At 39.6% G+C, this 18958-nt stretch overlaps 1 protein-coding gene, 1 non-coding gene and 1 pseudogene across 10 annotated transcripts in view; 2 read left to right on the forward strand and 1 right to left on the reverse strand.

Moving 5' to 3' along the window:
• Nucleotides 1–18958, reverse strand: part of tacc2 (transforming, acidic coiled-coil containing protein 2) — a 204879-nt gene that overhangs the window by 37089 nt on the left and 148832 nt on the right. For all 9 annotated transcript variants that reach the window (XM_059947778.1, XM_059947781.1, XM_059947784.1 and 6 more), the window contains 5 exons: nucleotides 15114–16410; nucleotides 6692–6752; nucleotides 5648–5873; nucleotides 4100–4161; nucleotides 2292–2407 (listed from right to left, as the gene is read on the reverse strand). In XM_059947778.1, the coding sequence (XP_059803761.1) occupies nucleotides 2292–2407; nucleotides 4100–4161; nucleotides 5648–5873; nucleotides 6692–6752; nucleotides 15114–15505 (857 nt within the window). In that variant the 5' untranslated portion in view covers nucleotides 15506–16410. The remainder of the gene's footprint in view (nucleotides 1–2291; nucleotides 2408–4099; nucleotides 4162–5647; nucleotides 5874–6691; nucleotides 6753–15113; nucleotides 16411–18958) is intronic.
• LOC132379849 (U5 spliceosomal RNA) lies at nucleotides 3606–3711 on the forward strand (annotated as a pseudogene).
• On the forward strand, nucleotides 3720–3836 carry LOC132379848 (U5 spliceosomal RNA). The gene has a single exon (XR_009507544.1). It is a non-coding gene; the product is annotated as a U5 spliceosomal RNA (small nuclear RNA).

Raw genomic sequence — 18958 nt, forward strand, 5'->3', positions numbered from 1 at the left:
AGGTTTTGGGGTAACTTTGGTTTGTGTCTTTGCTATTGTTTAGCACACGCTTGGGCTCGGTGATGGTATTGATGCGTGTTTATTTTTGCTGGTGAAGGAAGGGGGATCGTTGGTCGCTGCTGTTGGGAGCTGGGGGGGGGACTGAGGTTCTCACGTTTAACTGTCATTTATTCTTTGGGGCACTTCGTTTTTGTGGATGTTTTGCGAAGAAAAAGCATTTCAGGATGTATATTGTATACATTTCTCGGGCATTAAACTTGACCTTTGAACTTTATTATTTTTGCAAACTGCCTGTGCTCCTTGAGCAATCACACACAACTATCTCAGTGATTGGAGAACATAGAAAATCAATTGTTTGCACAGTGGACATACACGGAACAGAAAAAATCCGGAGAAGCTCATCAACAGTATATTTCTGGCCTGAGTACATTCTTTAAATCAGTTACATAGATGTTTTGCTTTGAACAAGTGGAGAGATCAAACTGTTCCTCTTATAACCATATAACAATTACAGCACGGAAACAGGCCATCTCAGCCCTTCTAATCCGTGCCGAATGCTTACTCTCACCTAGTCTCACCGACCTGCACTCAGCCCATAATCCTCCATTCCTTTCCATATACCTATCCAATTTTACTTTAAATGACAATATCAAACCTGCCTCTACCACTTCTACTGGAAGCTCATTCCACACAGCTATCACTCTCTGAGTAAAGAAGTTCCCCCTCCTGTTATCCCTAAACTTTTGCCCCCTAACTCTCAACTCATGTCCTCTTGTGTGAATATCCCCTACTCTCAATGGAAAAAGCCTATCCAAGTCAACTCTATCTATCCCCCTCATAATTTTAAATACCACTATCAAGTCCCCCCTCAACCTTCTACGCTCCAAAGAATACAGACCTAACTTATTCAACCTTCCTCTGTAACTTAGGTGCTGAAACCCAGGTAACATTCTAGTAAATCTTCTCTGTACTCTCTCTATTTTGTTGACATCCTTCCTATAATTCAGTGACCAGAACTGTACACAATACTCCAAATTTGGCCTTACCAATGCCTTGTACAATTTTAACATTACATCCCAACTCCTATATTGAATGCTCTGATTTATAAAGGCCAGCATACCAAAAGCTTTCTTCACCACTCTATCCACATGAGATTCCACCTTCAGGGAACTATGCACCATTATTTCTAAATCACTCTGTCCTACTGCATTCTTCAATGCCCTACCATTTACCATGTATGTCCTATTTTGATTAGTCCTGCCAAAATGTAGCACCTCACTCTTATCAGCATTAAACTCCATCTGCCATCTTTCAGCCCACTCTTCTAACTGGCCAAAATCTCTCTGCAAGCTTTGAAAACCTACTTCATTTTCCATAACGCCACCTATCTCAGTATCATCTGCATACTTACTAATCCAATTTACCACCCCATCATCTAGATCATTAATGTATATGACAAACAACATTGGAACCAGTACAGATCCCTGAGGCACACCACTAGTCACCGGCCTCCAACCTGACAAACAGTTATCCACCTCTACTCTCTGGCATCTCCCATCCAGCCACTGTTGAATCCATTTTACTGCTTCAATATTAATATCTAACGATTGAACCTTCCTAATTAACCTTCCATGTGGAACCTTGTCAAAGGCCTGACTGATGTCCATATAGACAACATCCACAGCTTTACCCTTGCCAACTTTCCTAATAACCTTGTCAAAAAATTCAATAAGATTTGTCAAAGGTGACCTTCCACGCACAAATCCATTTTGACTGTTCCTAATCAGACCCTGTCTATCCAGATAATTATGTATACCATCTGTATCCCTCTACTCCGTCTTCTGGATCCCATACACAACTATCACACAACCTGCAACCTGTGTCCAGCAGCACTTCAAAATACTACTCACAATCAAAGTAGAATTAAGTTTGAAATGAGCACTGCTGGGTGATTTGAAGACTCATTCATAAAACAAGTTAGCCAGTGAGATTTATTTAACCAAAAAGCAACTCTGCAAAGCTCTCTGGGAAAACAAACAAAATCACTCTGGGTTTTAATACTGTCAGACTTTAATAATTTCTCAAGAAATTTAGCCTCAATGATTTTACTGTGTAAGAAAGGTGTTACAAGGAATCATTATGGTTAAAAAGATTTTTTTAAACTTTCATCAAAACATGGGGGAAAGTTAATATGAGCAATTTAAAAGATGCAGCTGTTCAGAAACAAATCGGAGTGCTACATTTAATTTTCCTATTCAAGCATTATTGAAAGGAAGATGTTGAATACATACCCTGAACAAGAGGTGGCTGAAACAGATAATCTGACAGGAGGACAATTTATTGGACTTTCTTTCAGAGAATCGATCTTTAAATACATGGACTGTTTTTTTGCATTTGTGTCATGATGCTAAAAGAGAAAGAAAACAAAATAATATTGATTCCTCACTGGTCTCCCACAAAAGTTCAAGGATGCACACGGTCAGTACCTGGGAATTTATGCACAATAACGTGCTGTAAGGCTGCAAATATCTCCTCCCTGGTAATAGGAATGTCCTCCAAAACATCGTTTGAGCAACCACAATTTTCTCTTCAACAAATACCAAGGAGAAATTTTTTTTTAAATGTGACCAAAATCCTGAGTTTAAGGAGACCTACTCTCTCCCTAGCCATCCTTTTAGAAACTCTTGGCATTTTCCATAATCTTACCTGCCAGTTCCATCTCATAACTTATCTTTGTTCTCCTGATGCCCTTCTTCAGAGTATTCTTAATCTTTTTTACATTCATCAAGGGATTCACTCAATCCTGACATTCTAATCCCAATGTATGCTTCCTTCTTTCTTTTTGACCTGAGCCTCAATATCTCTCATGAGCCAAGGTTCCCTGTGCTTGCCAGGTTTACTCTTCACCCAGACAGGAACATGCTGCCTCTGGATATTTGCTTACACACTAAAAGCTACTTACAATGTATCCCTTTCCTTTCAACCTATATGGCCTCTCTGACTTGAGTCTTCAATACTGTCATCTCTACGTACTGCAGTCTCATCTTCCCTTATCAAAAAAGCTACAATCTGTCCTTGCCTATCTATGCCTCTGTCACACCTGTCATATTTGTATCTTAGAACATTGAGCTGCCAATCCTGCTCTTCTCTCAGACATGTTTCTGTTAAGGCTACAAACTCCAAGTCCTCTGAGTCTATCCATGTTCTGAGTTTGTCTGCCTTACCTGTTCAGCCTCAAGCACTGAAATAAGTGCAGTTATCTGAGTATTCCTTTCCTTTCCTTTACTGTTTGTCCATGGATGTCGTAGTTACTGGACCTGCTCCTGCTGGCTCCTGCTTTATGCCATGATTTGCACCTGCTCAGAGACCAACCCCCATGTCAATCTAGTTTAAACCTTCCTGCGCAGCACTACAAATGTCCCTGCAAGGATATTGGTCGCTCTCTGGCTCAAGTGCAACACATCCCTTTTGTATAGATAATCTCAACACCAGAAGAGATCCCAGTGGTCCAGGAAGCTCAGTTTCTGTTCCCAGCACCAACTTCTCAGCCAAGAACTTTGTCTGACCAATCACAGCATGAGGCACCAGAAGTAATCCTGAGATCACTACCCCCTCTCTTCAGATCACATAAATCTTTCACATTTTATTAAAGATTTCTGTGGAGAAGAACACTCAAGAGTCTTAACCAATTTTTGAAGCCCCACATGGAGCAGGGCAGAGTACCTTGGTTTCTCTTCAGATTATATAAATCTTTAGCCTTTTACTAAAAGTTTCTGTGGAGAGGAACACTCAAGAGTTTTAACCAATTTCTTGACCAGAGCCTCAAGATATCTTCTTCTTAACTTCTAACCTGACTCCTATATTAATTTTGTAGGACATCCTCCACTTTTGTCCACGTCATTTGTACCAAAATATACAATAATCTTTGGCTGTTCTCCCTCTCCCTTGAAAACTTACTGCACTTCCCACAGATGTAGAATATAATTTAATATAATGGAATATAACATACATAGAAAATAATTCCTACAGAATTATAAGTAAATCTGTCAACATGATAACAATGAGGAAGAGCTAGACTTTGTGTGAAATTGGTACTTACAGGTGATGATGAACCAAGTTTCTCCATGTACTCTATTTCTAATGATTGCTCATATCCCAACACTGTAATCAAAGCATGCAAAAAGAAATTTAGGTAACAAAACAGAGCAAAATTCTCGTATAGGTCAGAATGACAGATTTTGTGCAGTGTAAATGGAAAGTGCTATGCGCTAGATCATAATGGCTACGGCACCCATCAGTCCCTCCATGCGCACCATTCCAAATACTTGGCAAGCAATAATGCCCATTTACTATGCTGCCAGAGGGTTGACAGCCAGCCTCTGATGCTTGAGTCCCCTCTCAGATTAGTGGACTTAGTCACTGAGAATTTACTTGGGTCCCAAATGAAGACAGTTCAATTGAGGGCTAGCAAAATAATAATGGGTTGAATTCCTAGAATAGAAAGGGAAAATCCAATCATTTTAATCCATATCTCATTCCACTGGATTATACTTTAAAAGCACAAATAGGTGGATCTGGGTCTTATCCAATTTTCAAGGTCTCATCTGGAGATCCATCCAAATAATATTCCGCTCTAGACCGAGATTTAGTAGTACTGTGCGCACACAAGAGCTACAAGCAAACTTCTATAGAAGGTGTAGTGGGAGGTGTAATGACTGGCTGTATTATGGCCTGGTATGGGAACAGCATTGCCCTTGAATGGAACATCCTACAAAAGGCAGTGGATTCAGCCCAGTACATCACAGGTAAAGCCCTCCCAATCACTGAGCACATCTACATGAAATGTGTCATAGGAAAGCAGCTCCATCATCAAAGACCCTCACAACCCAGGCCATGCTCTTTATCACTGCTGCCATCAGGTAGAAGGTACAAATGCCTCAGGGCTTGCACTACCAGGTTTGAGAATAGTTACTAACCCTCAGCCATTAGGCTTTGAACAAAAGGGAATAACTACACTCATTTATTGAGATGTTTATACAACAACTGATCTCACTTTAAGAAATTTTTATCTTGCATTTCCACAATTTATTATCTTCTAAGCTCTACTTGATCTTTCATTGATCCTGTTTAGTTACAATTCCATAGATTTGCTGAGTATGGCCAACAGGGAAAAGAACTTCAGTGTTACAGGCGGTGATATATATGTACTCTGATAATAAAATTTACTTTGGTTTTGACTTTTAAACACTGCTTATTTTCAGTTACATCACAGCCTTCAAAATTGAAATGTTGATACACATTAAATAATTTTGGATACATTCCATCAGAATAATAGTAAGTCTGGAGTTCCCAACGTGGGGTCCACAGACCCCTCAGTTAATGGTAGGGATCCACGGTATAAAAAAATTGGGAACCCCTGTTATTGCTTTCAAATATTAAACCTGAATAGTCTGAAGATACACCCCACTGAGCAGCTATTTCATGGGAAGAGTTATTCAACTATATCATTTGACAAAGAATGTTACGTCATATTGATTTTGCTAAATATAACAAACACAAAATATCAGAACTAAATTTGGTAACTAAATGAAGTTATGAATTTATATTGAGGTTACATAGAAGAAACATCAGTGTTTTTGATTCTCACCCGCCGAAGAAAAGTTCTCATTTGCAAACTCAGAATTCTCATTCACGAATGCAGAAAGATCGGAGGGCTGAGGATAATCAGGTTTATCTTCTTCTAATTCAGATTGTATTCCAGAATAGGACCACTTCTGATTTGTTACTGAGGAGGCTAGTTTCTCTTCATCAGTGGCATGCTCCACTGTTCCGATTACTGGTGGTGTTTCAGGGGTGGTAAGTGGTGTTGAATCCTAAAAGATGAGCACTAAGAATATTCATCTTGACATCACATTGAAGCAACATTACCAGCTCAAAGGTTGACTGATCGAAGGTATGCAGAATCTTTGAGAGAACATCAGCGCATATAGGATATAAGCACTGATTTCCCAAGTATTCATTGACATTCAGGAAAATGTTATTCCAATCTAAAATTTCCTTTGTGTGATTGAAACATACATCAGGGCAAATATACTGTATATAGCCCCATTGAAAATGGTAAATACAGTACTGTGCGAAAGTCTTAGGCAGCCTAGATTTTTCCTACGGTTTCAGATGATATGGCCACAACAGAGCCCTGATCTCAACATCATTGAGGATGTCTGGGATTACCTGGAGAGACAGAAGCAAGCGAGGGAGTCAAAGTCTGCATGAGAACTGTGGCAAGTTCTCCAAGATGCTTGGAACAGCCAACCAGCCAATTTTCTTACGAAACTGCATGACCATGTATGTAAGAGAATTGATGCAGTTTTAAAGGCAAAGGGTGGTCACACCAACCATTAATTTGATTTAGTTTTCTTCAGGTTTACTGAACTTTATAGTAAATTTTTAATATTTTGAAATTTTTCAATTCATTATTTTTGAAATCATCCTTGCTTTACATAATTTTATTGCATGTGCCTGAGACTTTTGCACAGTATTATATATCAAATTAAGATAGAATAAATAATCTATCGACAATTTTATCTTTTACGATTGGCTTCTTTGAAAATTACCACCCTCTATCATCTCCGCATTTACTTCCATAAGGACAACGTAATAGAAGTTCTGGAATTCATTCAAATTCACTGACCTGTGAAGATGTTTCTGAGAGTGGGGTTCGCTTTGGGGATCTCTTCACCCTAAAAGTATTTCTGCAGATACAAGTAATGCATTTAAAATCTACAAATATACCTGCTATTACATGACAAACTGACAGAGAACACTTAGAGAAACTGATTGGATGAATTTTAATAAAAATGTAAACTGCATAGGGTATCTAATCTCTTAAAACCCATAATTTCTTAATCATGTTGAACATTAAAAGACATAAAACTGTGATTCACTTTAAATGCACCTTATCATGAAGGGCCATAACAGAACAATGTACTTAGAGGGATGCTGCTGGAGAAACTGGGTTATGCCTCAATTATCAGCATCCCTAAGTTTTAAAGAGTAAAACTAGACTAATCTGGAAGTCTTTCCAAAGGGGTCTATCTGTCTGCAGTGGTAGCCCTATATCATGTGAGGAGTCTGTCAAGAAGTTCAACTTGAATTGAAATTCACGGTAAAGCTAGTGACAATATTATTTTTTGTTAACAAAAATGGAGCCAAACTTTTATTGCCTTGAACCTTAAAAGATTAATGGGAACTGCTGGACAGAATCACAGTTAAATTGAAATCAGAATCATCTGAACTTGCCTGGAAAATAAAAAGTAATTCCACTTTTTGGCAGATGCCATTAGACAACTTGAAAAACTATTTCTAGTCAAGATGCAGTGCAAGGGGAAATTATAAAAAAAAGTCATCTTAAGCTTTTTTTCTCAATAGACAATGGAAAGCATGAGGTAATAGATAAAAAAGGGAAGTGCATCAGCTTTGAAATGACACAGCAAGACACATACACAAAGCAGAGGTAAGCGTGCAGGACAGAGAGTTGGATGTACTTACAACAGAGAACAAAATTACTTCATTCCTTCTACAGTCCTGTGACATAGAGATAGTTACATAGAAAAGAGACGGACAGCGAGAAGGAACTGGCAAGGAGAACGTGAACAAACACACGAAACATTTTTTTCTAGCAAGTAGGACATACCCTTTTAATTCAGACATGTAACCTTACCATCCAGATATGTAAAATTACCATTCTGCTGTATCCAGACCAGAATTCATTAATCCCATATACAAAATTGGAAGACAGAATTACCTTTAACACCTGTACCCCGCCACTTGCAGTGTTGAAAATAAGATATCACCTTAAGCATTTGTTTTGACAGTGGGTAATAACAACTTCTGAGAAGAAATCTTTAAACATAGGTAGGAGGGGATGGGTATGTGACCTTCGCCTGTGTTCTTCACATTGGCGTTGACTGCCGATTTATGACAGAGCACCCAATCTATTTTTGCATTGGTTCTCCTTAAAAAGCATCTGGCAACAAGAATGCTCCCCATTGGGCATCCTAATGATAACAACAAAATTAGGCCAGGGATGCACCTGAAGTAAGGAGGTCTTGCTGTGGCTATACAAAACTTAGGTCATTCCGCACTTGGGAGTGTTGCGAGCGTTTTGGTCGCCCCATTACAGGACGGATGTGGTAACCGTGCAGAGCATGCCAAACATGTTTACCACGATGCTACCAGGATTACAGGATATCAGCTGCAAGGAAAGATTGGCTCCTTCTCCCTTGGGCTGTGGAGGCTGAGGGGAGGCCTGATAGAGGCATCGATAAGACAGATCGAGTCATTTCCACAAGGTGAAAATGTCAAATATCAGAGGTTATATTTTTAGGTGGGGAGGAGTCTTTTGAAGTGTTGTGAGGTTCAACCATTTTACACAGAGTCATAGATGCCTGGAATGGGTTACCAGGGAGAGTAGTGGAAGCAGGCAGTTTGGTAGAGTTTGAGACAAGTACATAAACATGAAGTGAATGGAGGGAAACGGATGATACACAGGAGGAAAACAATTAGTGTAAATTGGCATCAAAATCAGCACACAAGCTACTCTATTTGATAAAGTTTTGTTAGTGGTATATCAAATTATGAGGGGTAAAGATAGGGTAAAAGTGTAAGCCGGCTTTTTCCACTGAGGTTGGGTGAGACTAGAACTAGACGTCATGATTTATGGGTGAAAGTTATTATGTTTGAGGGGGACATAATGGGAACCTTCTTCACTCGGAGGGCGGTGAGAGCGTGGAACGAGCTGCCAGTGGAAGTGGTGGATGCAGGTTTGATTTCAATATTTAAGAGAAATTTGGATAGGAACATGGATGGGAGGGCTATGGAGATCTATGGTCTGGGTGAAGGTTGATGGGACTAGGCAAATTAAGAGTTTGGCATGGACTAGATGGGCCAAAGGGCCTATTTCTGCACTGTAGTGTTCTATGGCTCTAACACTGTGGGTTGAGTAGCTTGTCTAATGCTGTACTATTATGTTATGTTCTATATAACTATATTCCATACTGGCATAAATGAGGTGTGTGTTTAGCTTTGGATTCAAGCATGATGGAGCAGTGAGAGATGTTTAAATACCTACAAAGGATTACAAGGTCTAGAACAGCTGAGAGGATCATTGTGGTCTCTCTTCCACCCATCTGAGAGATTTATCAGGAACAGATCACTTCGCATTGTTGATGATCCCTCCCAACATCTCTTTGACCAATCTACCAATAGGCAGGACGTACCGTAGCATTAGGACAAGGACGATTAGGATGGAAACAGCTTCCTCCCCCAGGCTATGAGACTACTGAACTCCCTGCCACCACCCGGGTCTCATCACGTATGAAGTGCCAGTAGCATTAGACTGTTTACTATTTGACTTGTGTCATAATATGCTTATGCTAAACGTTAATTTGTTAGTTTATTTGTGCTAATATTACTTTATGTGTTATGTGTGAGTTATATGTACGATGTGGTGCTCCATGGTCAGGAGGAACATGGTTTTGTTTGGTGGTATACATGCATAGGGTTGAAATACAATAAACTTGAATTTGAACAAACGTCATGAGACAATCAGTCAAAAGTTTCAGCCTGCTAGAATTACCATTGGTCAATAATGGCTTAAACATTGGATTGAGTGAGCTGTGTGCCTAGTTTTGGGTTCAAGCATGATGCAGCAATGAGTAATTACTGTGGAGCCTATAGAAGCAAACACATGTGATTCAGATTACACTAAACTGCAAAGCCCACACAATCTTGCTTTGTTTTCACTGGACTGGAGATATTTCAGAGGAATGCTCGGTTGAGATGACAGTTTACACAACAGTTTATATTGTGGTGGGTTTCTGGTGAAGGACCCCTGTTGTGTATGGAACCAAAGTTTGTATCAAGATGTAACTGTAGTACTAAGTCTCCAAAAAGTCTTCAAATTGTAGTTTTATGTGAAATGTGAATCTCATTTTATCATCCTGTTGTTAATCAGATATCCAGGGTGGCGTTATCACAATAATCCCATACATTGCAATTCCATTACCATATTTATTTTTACATTTTTAGAAATTCCTCGATGACTACACATCCAGAAATAATTCATGCCTGCTCCCATTCTACTGTTGTAACTATTCTTGAACTATACCAAACACAGTAAAAATAATGAAAACAAAACCAGTTAGAAATCATGCAATACACGCAAAATGCTGGAGGAACTCAGCAGGCTGGGCAGCATCTATGGGAAAGAGCACAGTTGATTTGCAGGACGAAACCCTTCAGCAGGACTGGAGAGAAGAAGGTGAGGAGTCTGAGTTAGAAGATGGACGGAGGAGAGAGAGAAACACAAAGTGAGAGGTGAAACTGAGAGAGGGGGAAGGGTGAAGTAAAGAGCTGGGAAGTTGATTGGTGGAAGAGATACAGGGCTGGAGAAGGGGAAATCTGATAGGAGAGGGCAGAAGGTCATGGAAGAAAGAAGAAGAGTGAGGCAATGGGCAGGCAAGGAGATAAGATGAGAGAGGGGAAAAGAAGATGGGGAATAGAGAAGAGGGTCATTACTGGGAGTTCGAGAAATTGGTGTTCATGCATCAGGTTGGACGCTACCCAGACTGAATATGTTGCTCCTCCAACCTGAGTATATCTATATCACCACAGTGGAGGAGGCCATGGATGGACATATCAGAATCGGAATGGCAAGTGGAATTGAAATGGGGCCACTGGCAGATCACACTTGCTCTGGCAGATGGAGCATAGATGCTTGGCGAAGCACTCTACATCAAGTCTCACCAATATGCAGAAGGCCACGTCTGAGCACCAACCACAGTATATGACCCCCACAGACTCACAGATGAATGTCTCCTCACCTGGAAGGACTTGTTTGGAGCCCTGAATGGTAGTGAGGGAAGAGGTGTAGGGGCAGGTGTAGCACTTATTCCGCTTGCAAGAATAAGTGCCAGGAGGGAGATCAGTGGGAGGAACGAACGGTGGTCGAAGCTTCAGAGAATTATGTGCTGGACACGGAGGCTGGTGGGGTGGTGGGAGGATGGGGTGATGGCAGACATGCACGAAATGTGAGAGATGTGGTTGAGTGCAGCATTGCTAATGGAGGAAGGGAAGCCCCTTTCTCTAAAGAAGGAGGACACCTCCTTTATTCTGGAATGAAAGGCTTCATCCTGAGAGCAGATGCGGCAGAGACAGAGGAATTGAGAGAAGGGGATGGAGTTTTTTCAAGTAACAGGGTGGGAGGAGGTATAGCCCAGATGTAAGAGTCAGTGGGTTTATAATAGGCATCAGTGGATAAGCTGTCTCCAGACATTGAGACGGAGAGAGGTGTCAGAAATGGTTCAGGTAAATTTGAAGGCAGGGTGGAAGTTGGAAGCAAAGTTGATAAGTCGGCGAGCTCAGCCTGGGTGCAGAAAGCAGCACCAATGCATCGTCGATGTCGCATAGGAAAAGAGGGGGAGTGACACCAGTGCAAGCCTGGAACATGGACTGTTCTGTGTTGCCGACAAACAGGCAGGCATAGCTGGGATCCATGCGAGCACCCATGGCTACACCTTTTGTTTGAAGGAAGTGGCAGGAGCCAAAGGAGCCAGAAATCATGTTTACCACATAATATAATTTCTTTCATACTTTGCTTTTCAGGAGTAATTTGTTCTGGTTGAGTTTTCTTACTGGACAACAAACCAACTTGATTTCAGCACAGTGACTGGATTTCAACTACACGCTCCTGTTGAAAACCCCAGCCACAACAAACGAGAACAGGCAATTGTGTGGAGTTGAAACAAAATGCCTTCAGATGCTAAGGATCTGTCCCAGAGACGTGAGTAAATTGAAGGGAACAGGCCTTCAAAAAGCTTCAAGCCTAAGGAGGGAGGAAAGGTATGGATAATTCCTAAGACAGGAAGATTTAAATATTCCCTACTGTACTTCAAAGGATGATGACATCAGAGCAGAAATGTGGCAGCTAAATATATTCAGCAAATTTAAGAACCTGACAATTTCTGTCAAAGGAGGTTGGAATAATTTTAGAAATATTTATTAATCCTCAAAAAATAAACTTACAACTTGCTCAAGGCTTGTTGAGGCATTCCCTGAAACAAATTCTCCAATAAAGCATTGCAAGAATTCTCTTTGTTATAATTTGTTCTAACCATACTTAGAATATTATTTCTGCAAGGTAATACTCTGCAATTAATTATAGGTACATAGATGAGAACAAAATACAAAAAAGTTGTGTGTCTTGCTTTTGTACTATGCATTAATACAACAGATTCTATTTGATTTTCTCTCCAAGCATTTGAAGACATTCTTTCGCCTCTATATCTAAAATGCATTTAAAATAATCAGTTTCCTACACAAATTAATACCTTCACTGGACTTCAAAACTCAGCTGCTTATTCAAAAAATAACTTTTATTAAAACATGTCAGAAAAAAAATCAATTCCACAAGGTAGCTTTCTCTTTCTTGCACTACTTCCTGCTGTACAGTCCAAAGTGTGGATTAATGATGTCAAGTGTTTAATTTGCTTTAGGCCTTATTTTAAATTCAAAGTACTTGATAATGTCTTGCATTATTTAACAGATAAATGTCATATCATCAGCCACTTGAATAACACAAAGTCAGCGATTAGCAATGATCATTTTAAAAATCAGGAGTGGTTTCACAGGTTTTGCCCACAGAAAAGATCAACAAAGCTGTTCTATTAAGATATGAAAACAAAAACTGACACATTTTATTAGACGTTCTAGGTCTGTAAAAGCTGCAACAATAGTGATATTTCTGAGCATTACTGGGTGACTGTCTCCCGCTGATTCTCAACCAGCTGCTGCAGATCTGCTGCATAACGAGCTGAAAGCGGGTGTGGTGATTAGGAACAGAGTCCTTGATTGGTGGGCGCAGTCATTATAAAACATTCCTAATGCTTTGGTATAAAATAAGAAATTTTAGTTCAAGATCTTAGAGCTGAAGGTGGAGGGGTGTGTGGAGAAAAAAGAGCAGACATCATTTGGATTAGAAACAAGCGGAGAAAAGGTTAGACAAACAAAGGCCTCAAAATTAAACCTCAGCCTCAACCACTGCCCCAATCCCACCCAGCTCCTCCTGTTCCTTGGTATGAGTGATACCAGGAGAGATACGTGGTTGGCAGCACAACTCGTTTGCTTTCTTTTACACTTTGGAATCTAACCGATCATTGAGACAGCAAATTTTTACCCTTTACCACTGGATTCTTGATGTACAATGAAATATTCCTGAAAAACACTTAGAATTCAGAAACTATATTAATGTTTCCCAAAGCCTTTTTCAGTGCAAATATTTCTTATCTTCTCAGGAATTCTCATTTTTATACAACTCACAGATTTTTTAAAATATTGCAGTGCCTTATTAAATAATGTGTTTAACTTATTGCTTATTAAATCAAATACCTCAATGAAAAATAGTGTTTGTGTCACCAAATAAGATCATCCGTGGTCTAACCATAATTGTGGAAGATTAGGTTTAATTAAAAGGTAATTATAAGGCATAATCATAAAATGATCTAAGGATATTAAATATTTATAAACAATTTGTCTAAGAATGTAATCACTTGCCTAGAAATGTTATAATTATATAGTTCTAGGGTACAAGTGTGATTGAGCTCATGATCACTGGATATGGGGACTCCTTTTATGTACTTTCATTTATAGGCTGCAGTGAGTGATGGCAATATTATCGGATTCATTCAGATTGTCATCACAAAGTGTGGCAACAACCCTCATCTTAAAGGTAAAATTTCTTTAGAAATGATCCTTAAGAAAGATTAGTCTGGACGTCCCTAATGCATTTCAAAAAGTGATATTCACATTTGTTGCAATTTTAGGTTATTATTTAAACTGTGACAATTGACTCTGTTTAGTGTTTCTATATGAAAAGAAATGGTCAGTATATCTCCTTCAAATTATGGATTCACATTTGAGCTCCAAATACAAAGTCATATATTCCCAAGTCTCAGATGGATTAACAGGAGTGAGATATCAAAAGTGAGGAAAGAGAAACACACATTAAACAATTATGTCACACTTGTGGTTGACCGAACAGGGAGGTCATGAAAGGACACAAGATTCTTCAGGATTCTCACAGATAGCGCAAGGTGGTGAAGGAACATTATAGAATCCACAGAGAGACTCATGAAATTGTCTTACTTCCCAATTGGCTGTCCAGCCCTGCTGAGTAATATTAATACTGGAGTACCTTTATTAAACATTTATGACCTACTCAACTACAGAACCATGGAACTTCAAACTTATTTTTTCACTTCATTCTCTGCGGAGAAAAAAATAGGTTAAATATGAAAATTATAAAGAGATGATTGCAAGTAATCTTGGAGTAGTAAACGTTTGCAATATCTGAACTGCCTACAGGTTCAAAACTGAATCGATTGAAGTGATACTGTCCAAATACTTTCTCTAATTTAATTGAAAGTAGTTGATCATTTCACAAGTGTCCCTGTGAATGGCTCCAAAGTAGTTTTCATTGGTGCAGCTCCTTTCTAAGAGAATCCTAAGGAATCACACTCCCTTTTGTAGAAGACAATTAAATGTCCAACCTGAGGATGTGTGACTGTAATGACTGTCCACTGATCAACAGAGGTCAGCTAATTCAGCATGGACTATAGTTGCAAAAACACAGGTGCTTAATGAGAAGTGTTTGTGCCCACCACTTATACTTAGGGAAAAACCAACATGCATTTTTTTCTTCTTCTTGGTTGACCTTCCCACAACAGAATAAATCTGTTTCCATGATTCTGTTAATATTACCTTAAATGGCTTTGATGAAGAGCACTAGTGTAGCGGACAGGAACAAGAATGCTGATCCCTACCTAAATACTCTTTTGTGTAAGTGCCAATGTTTTATTCTAATTCAAAGTAATGCCTCATTGGCACAAATGTGGATTCCCATTGGCAATATGTTACTACTTTGCAAAACGTTGATAGTTTTTTAAAAATTCAGACATTTATCATCAAGCAAGTCATGTTTCTGCAAAACTGAAAAGCACAATATTTAAGTTTAAGGCATTGATCACATCACTGGAAGTGACTACTTTATTACTTACGTTTTTAAAGGTAGCCTCTTCTTCTTTGATGACTTATTGTTACTGTCCCCCTCGCTTGCACCAGTGTCATCATTCACCTCGAATGAAGCGGGGGAATGAGAAGGAGATCCTGAGATATTTGTGGAAGATTTAAATGAATCCGCTGAGCTTTCACAGTTGTCCACATCAATACTAGATGAAGCACGAGGCAACTTGGGAGAGTTTGGCACCTGTACATTGGTACTAAAGGGATTGAAATTAGGATCATCCCATTTTGAAGGGTCGAATGAATATGTACTCTTTGGAATTGGGATATCATCAGGATCAGCAGATGAGTAAGATGATGGGACACTGTCTACCTTTTCAGCTGGTGGAGCCTTTTTTGTTCCTAGCTTTGGCTTTCTTAGTGGCATCTTCCCACCAGTCTTTTTGCCAAATTTCTTAGGAACAGGTTTTTTTTCTAGATCAGTTTCAAAGCTGTCTTTGTCCTCAGAATAATCAAATTCCAGTCTCACTGCATGACCCACTGCTGGAGAATCAGACACTATGCTAGACTCAGTTGTTATTTTGTCCAATTCTTTTAATGCAACAGGAAAGTTCTCACTTTCACTTTGTGCTTTTTGTAAGTTTTGTAGTTTATCTCCACTGGCAAATGGATTGAGCTCAGAAATACTGTCTTGATCAGAACCAATGGCCAGGTGAGGAATAGGAGACTCCTGAAGATCTGTAGAACTTTGCAAGCTAGTGCAGGAGGATTCAGCTATATTCAGTTCTTTATTTGCCTTGGGACCAGTCGACCTTGTTTGGGCTTCTGTTGTAGTTGGAGTTTCTGTTGGCTTTTCCGCTGGTGTTTCCGCTGGTTTCTCTGCTGGCTTCTCCGATTTGGTCTTCTTTTTTATAGATAATGGTCGTGGTTTCTTTTTCTTAACACTGGGAGCACTATCTGAGGCTATGCTAAAAGCCTCTGCCTGCAGAGTTTTTGCCACATCCTCCGTGCTACCAACATCTGTAGTTCCAGCTGGTTTTCGTGAGAATGGCGGAGACTGTGGGGTTGGTGGGCTGGAGGTGGTCAGTGTGTGCAGAGGCTTCTCATTGGCTTGCTTCCCAGGGTCAGAACCTTCTGTCTTTCCAGGTGAGCTTGGAGTTAAAGAGTCCAAGACGTCAAGACTATCAAAGTCAATTTTATAGGCTCCACTGCTGGCTATTGGTTTATCTTCATCAAAGACAATTGAAGCTGACTCAGGGAGTGGTCTGAAGGAATCAGTTTGCAGTGGCGAGCTCTCAGGGGCAGCAACAATCTGATTGTCAGGAGAAACGACTGAAACAGAAATAGAAGCGTTTACCATACATTACCCATGGAAAATAAGCTTTGTTATTCAAATCTATACTCATTCTTCCCTTGCCCCAACATACTAGAACAGTCCAAATACTTTAATAATAATAATAATGTAAGCATGTTTAGACCTAGAGATTTTTTTAAAAGTTAGTGTGACTCCATATATTTGAGTGATAAAAATGTAAGAAGGTTATCTATAATGACATGAAAAATAAAAAATAAACCAGTAAATATGAATGCATTTTTGGAATGCAATTTTGCTATTTCCAGAAATGGGACCAAGTGCACACTTAAATAGATGATATTCTGCTTGGCTTGTCAATAACAATTTCTCTTTCATCTTGGTAAGGTATATCTGCTCACCTGAGATGAACCTTTGGTGAGACTACCCTTCCACCACCAAAACATATTAGAGAAGAGTAAACCCATATTTTTATTAGCCAATTCCCTATCTTCTTCCTTCACCCATTTCCTGATCAAATTGGCTACCCTGTTCATAACTTTGCTATTTTGTTCAACCTTGAAATTACCTACATGCTTTCTGCATCAATAAGACCTGTTATTTCCACCTCTGTGTTGTTACCAAGCTCCAATTCACTGACAGTAATAAGCCCCTTATCTTAGAAAGGATGTGTTGAAACTGCAGAGGTTTCAAAGGAGGTTCACAAAATTGATTCCTGATTAAATGGCTTGTCATATGAAGAGCTTTTGATGGCGCTGGGCCTGTATTCACAAGCCAATAATGTCAAAGAGGATACCAAAAGTTTCTTCAGATACAAAAAGTATGAAAGAGAGAGAGATTATATATAAGGTGAACACTACTGCAATATAAAAATGACACAATTATACTTTTGGGAATAACGTGAAAATCCAGAATGAGGACTGACCAGTATGTGAAACACGTGAGCCAAGGTCGTGTGTCGTAATCCTGTCCAAATAGCTTTGTTACATGGAGTGTAAGGAAGTTTCTCACTACCACAATTAGCTATGCCCATTTAATACTGGCCTGGCATGCAACTCATATTTCCCTTGGAAGAATAAACAAAAGGTAAAGGAAATATTGGTCAGAATGCAAGAAAGCATTCTCTAGTTTTATATTATACTGAACCCAGTTCTTTCAATTGCAATTTCATTATAAAGTGAACTCTCTGCTGCATACACAGTAAGACTCCCTGCTTAAATGTCAGCATAGAGAGGGGTAAAAGACTGCTGCTACCTTTGGATTCCTGGTGCCTTTAAAATCGCCATTTTAAAGCTGGGCATGGCATTGAGTAAGTTCAATGTAGTTGGCAAAGCTGGCATAGATATCCACCCATAATGAGGAGTGACCACTTCATCTGTTTAAATAACACACACAAGACAGTAGAGAACATTGCACCAACTCCCAGAAGACACTCTGGATCTCTATTCTCTTTCCACTGCGTTGGTCTTTTTCTAGGAAAAAGAGTAAGATGGGATTTATCTTCCACATGAGCAATTTCTATCCTGCTGGGCTACCTTGAAACATGAGTCAATCTGAGAAATGAGTAAATGGAAGTTCCAGCTGACAGGAACATTTGACATGCAAATTTCCAAAAATAAATCCAGAGTTTTTACCCAAGAACTATTTTCATTTTTTTAAAGATGCGCTGTCCACTGGTAAGAGGAACTGAAATACAAAATGAAAACTGATTGGTGTGTGAAATGAAGATCCTGTGCTTTCAAAGCTGATCCCAACCTACCTCCTTATTGTTTTAATGGAGCAGGAGATGGTTTATCCACTCTTGGGCTGGCCATTGACAACATTTAAGGAGCAGTTATACCTCCACCATAACATAAGCAGATTTCCCCAGAGCAAGAGCTTACACATTTTCATTAACCCGACTGTTGGCTGATTCTTTCCCCAAATCTACCACCTGACATCCACAATCCCACTCCAGCATTCAGCTGGAAAACTTGCGGAGAATAACTGAAAGAAAAGCACTGTCAATTTCAGCAAGTTGCTTCCAGGTTTTCCATCTGGAAATTCCACCCCCCCCCCCCTCCAGTTCTCTCCGTAGTCAGAGTAAAGCAACAAGACCAATAAAAGTGGGTTAGCAGAAATATGACTTCTAGGTTAGTAGCAATCTTACTTGTGGAGGCTACGACAAACCTTTAACCGATCTAAAGTTTTAGCATACCATCTTACATTCGTTTTCCCTCGCATGGTGGACATAGGGCCGAAATCTGAAGCCAGTTTTTTTCTGGAACAAATGGGAAGGAGACAGGAAGCAACAGCTGTGTGCTCAGAGGCACTCCTGATGATTCATCACCCAGTCACCCAGCACACACATTCCTCCCCAAAACAAAAACCCGAGAAGAAGAAAATGTTTACATTATCTAACAGGGATTTTCAGTACTCCAGCTAGAAGGGAGCCAAATAATATTGAAGGAGTCTGACAGCTTATCATATTTAAGTCACATGTGAAACAATCTTGTGGAACTATTAACGCACTCTGTTATGAATGGGATTCATGTTGAGCTTCTTTAATGCAATATAAGAAAGAGAACA

This window comes from Hypanus sabinus, chromosome 22, assembly GCF_030144855.1.
Source record: "Hypanus sabinus isolate sHypSab1 chromosome 22, sHypSab1.hap1, whole genome shotgun sequence".
Lineage (NCBI taxonomy): Eukaryota > Metazoa > Chordata > Chondrichthyes > Myliobatiformes > Dasyatidae > Hypanus > Hypanus sabinus.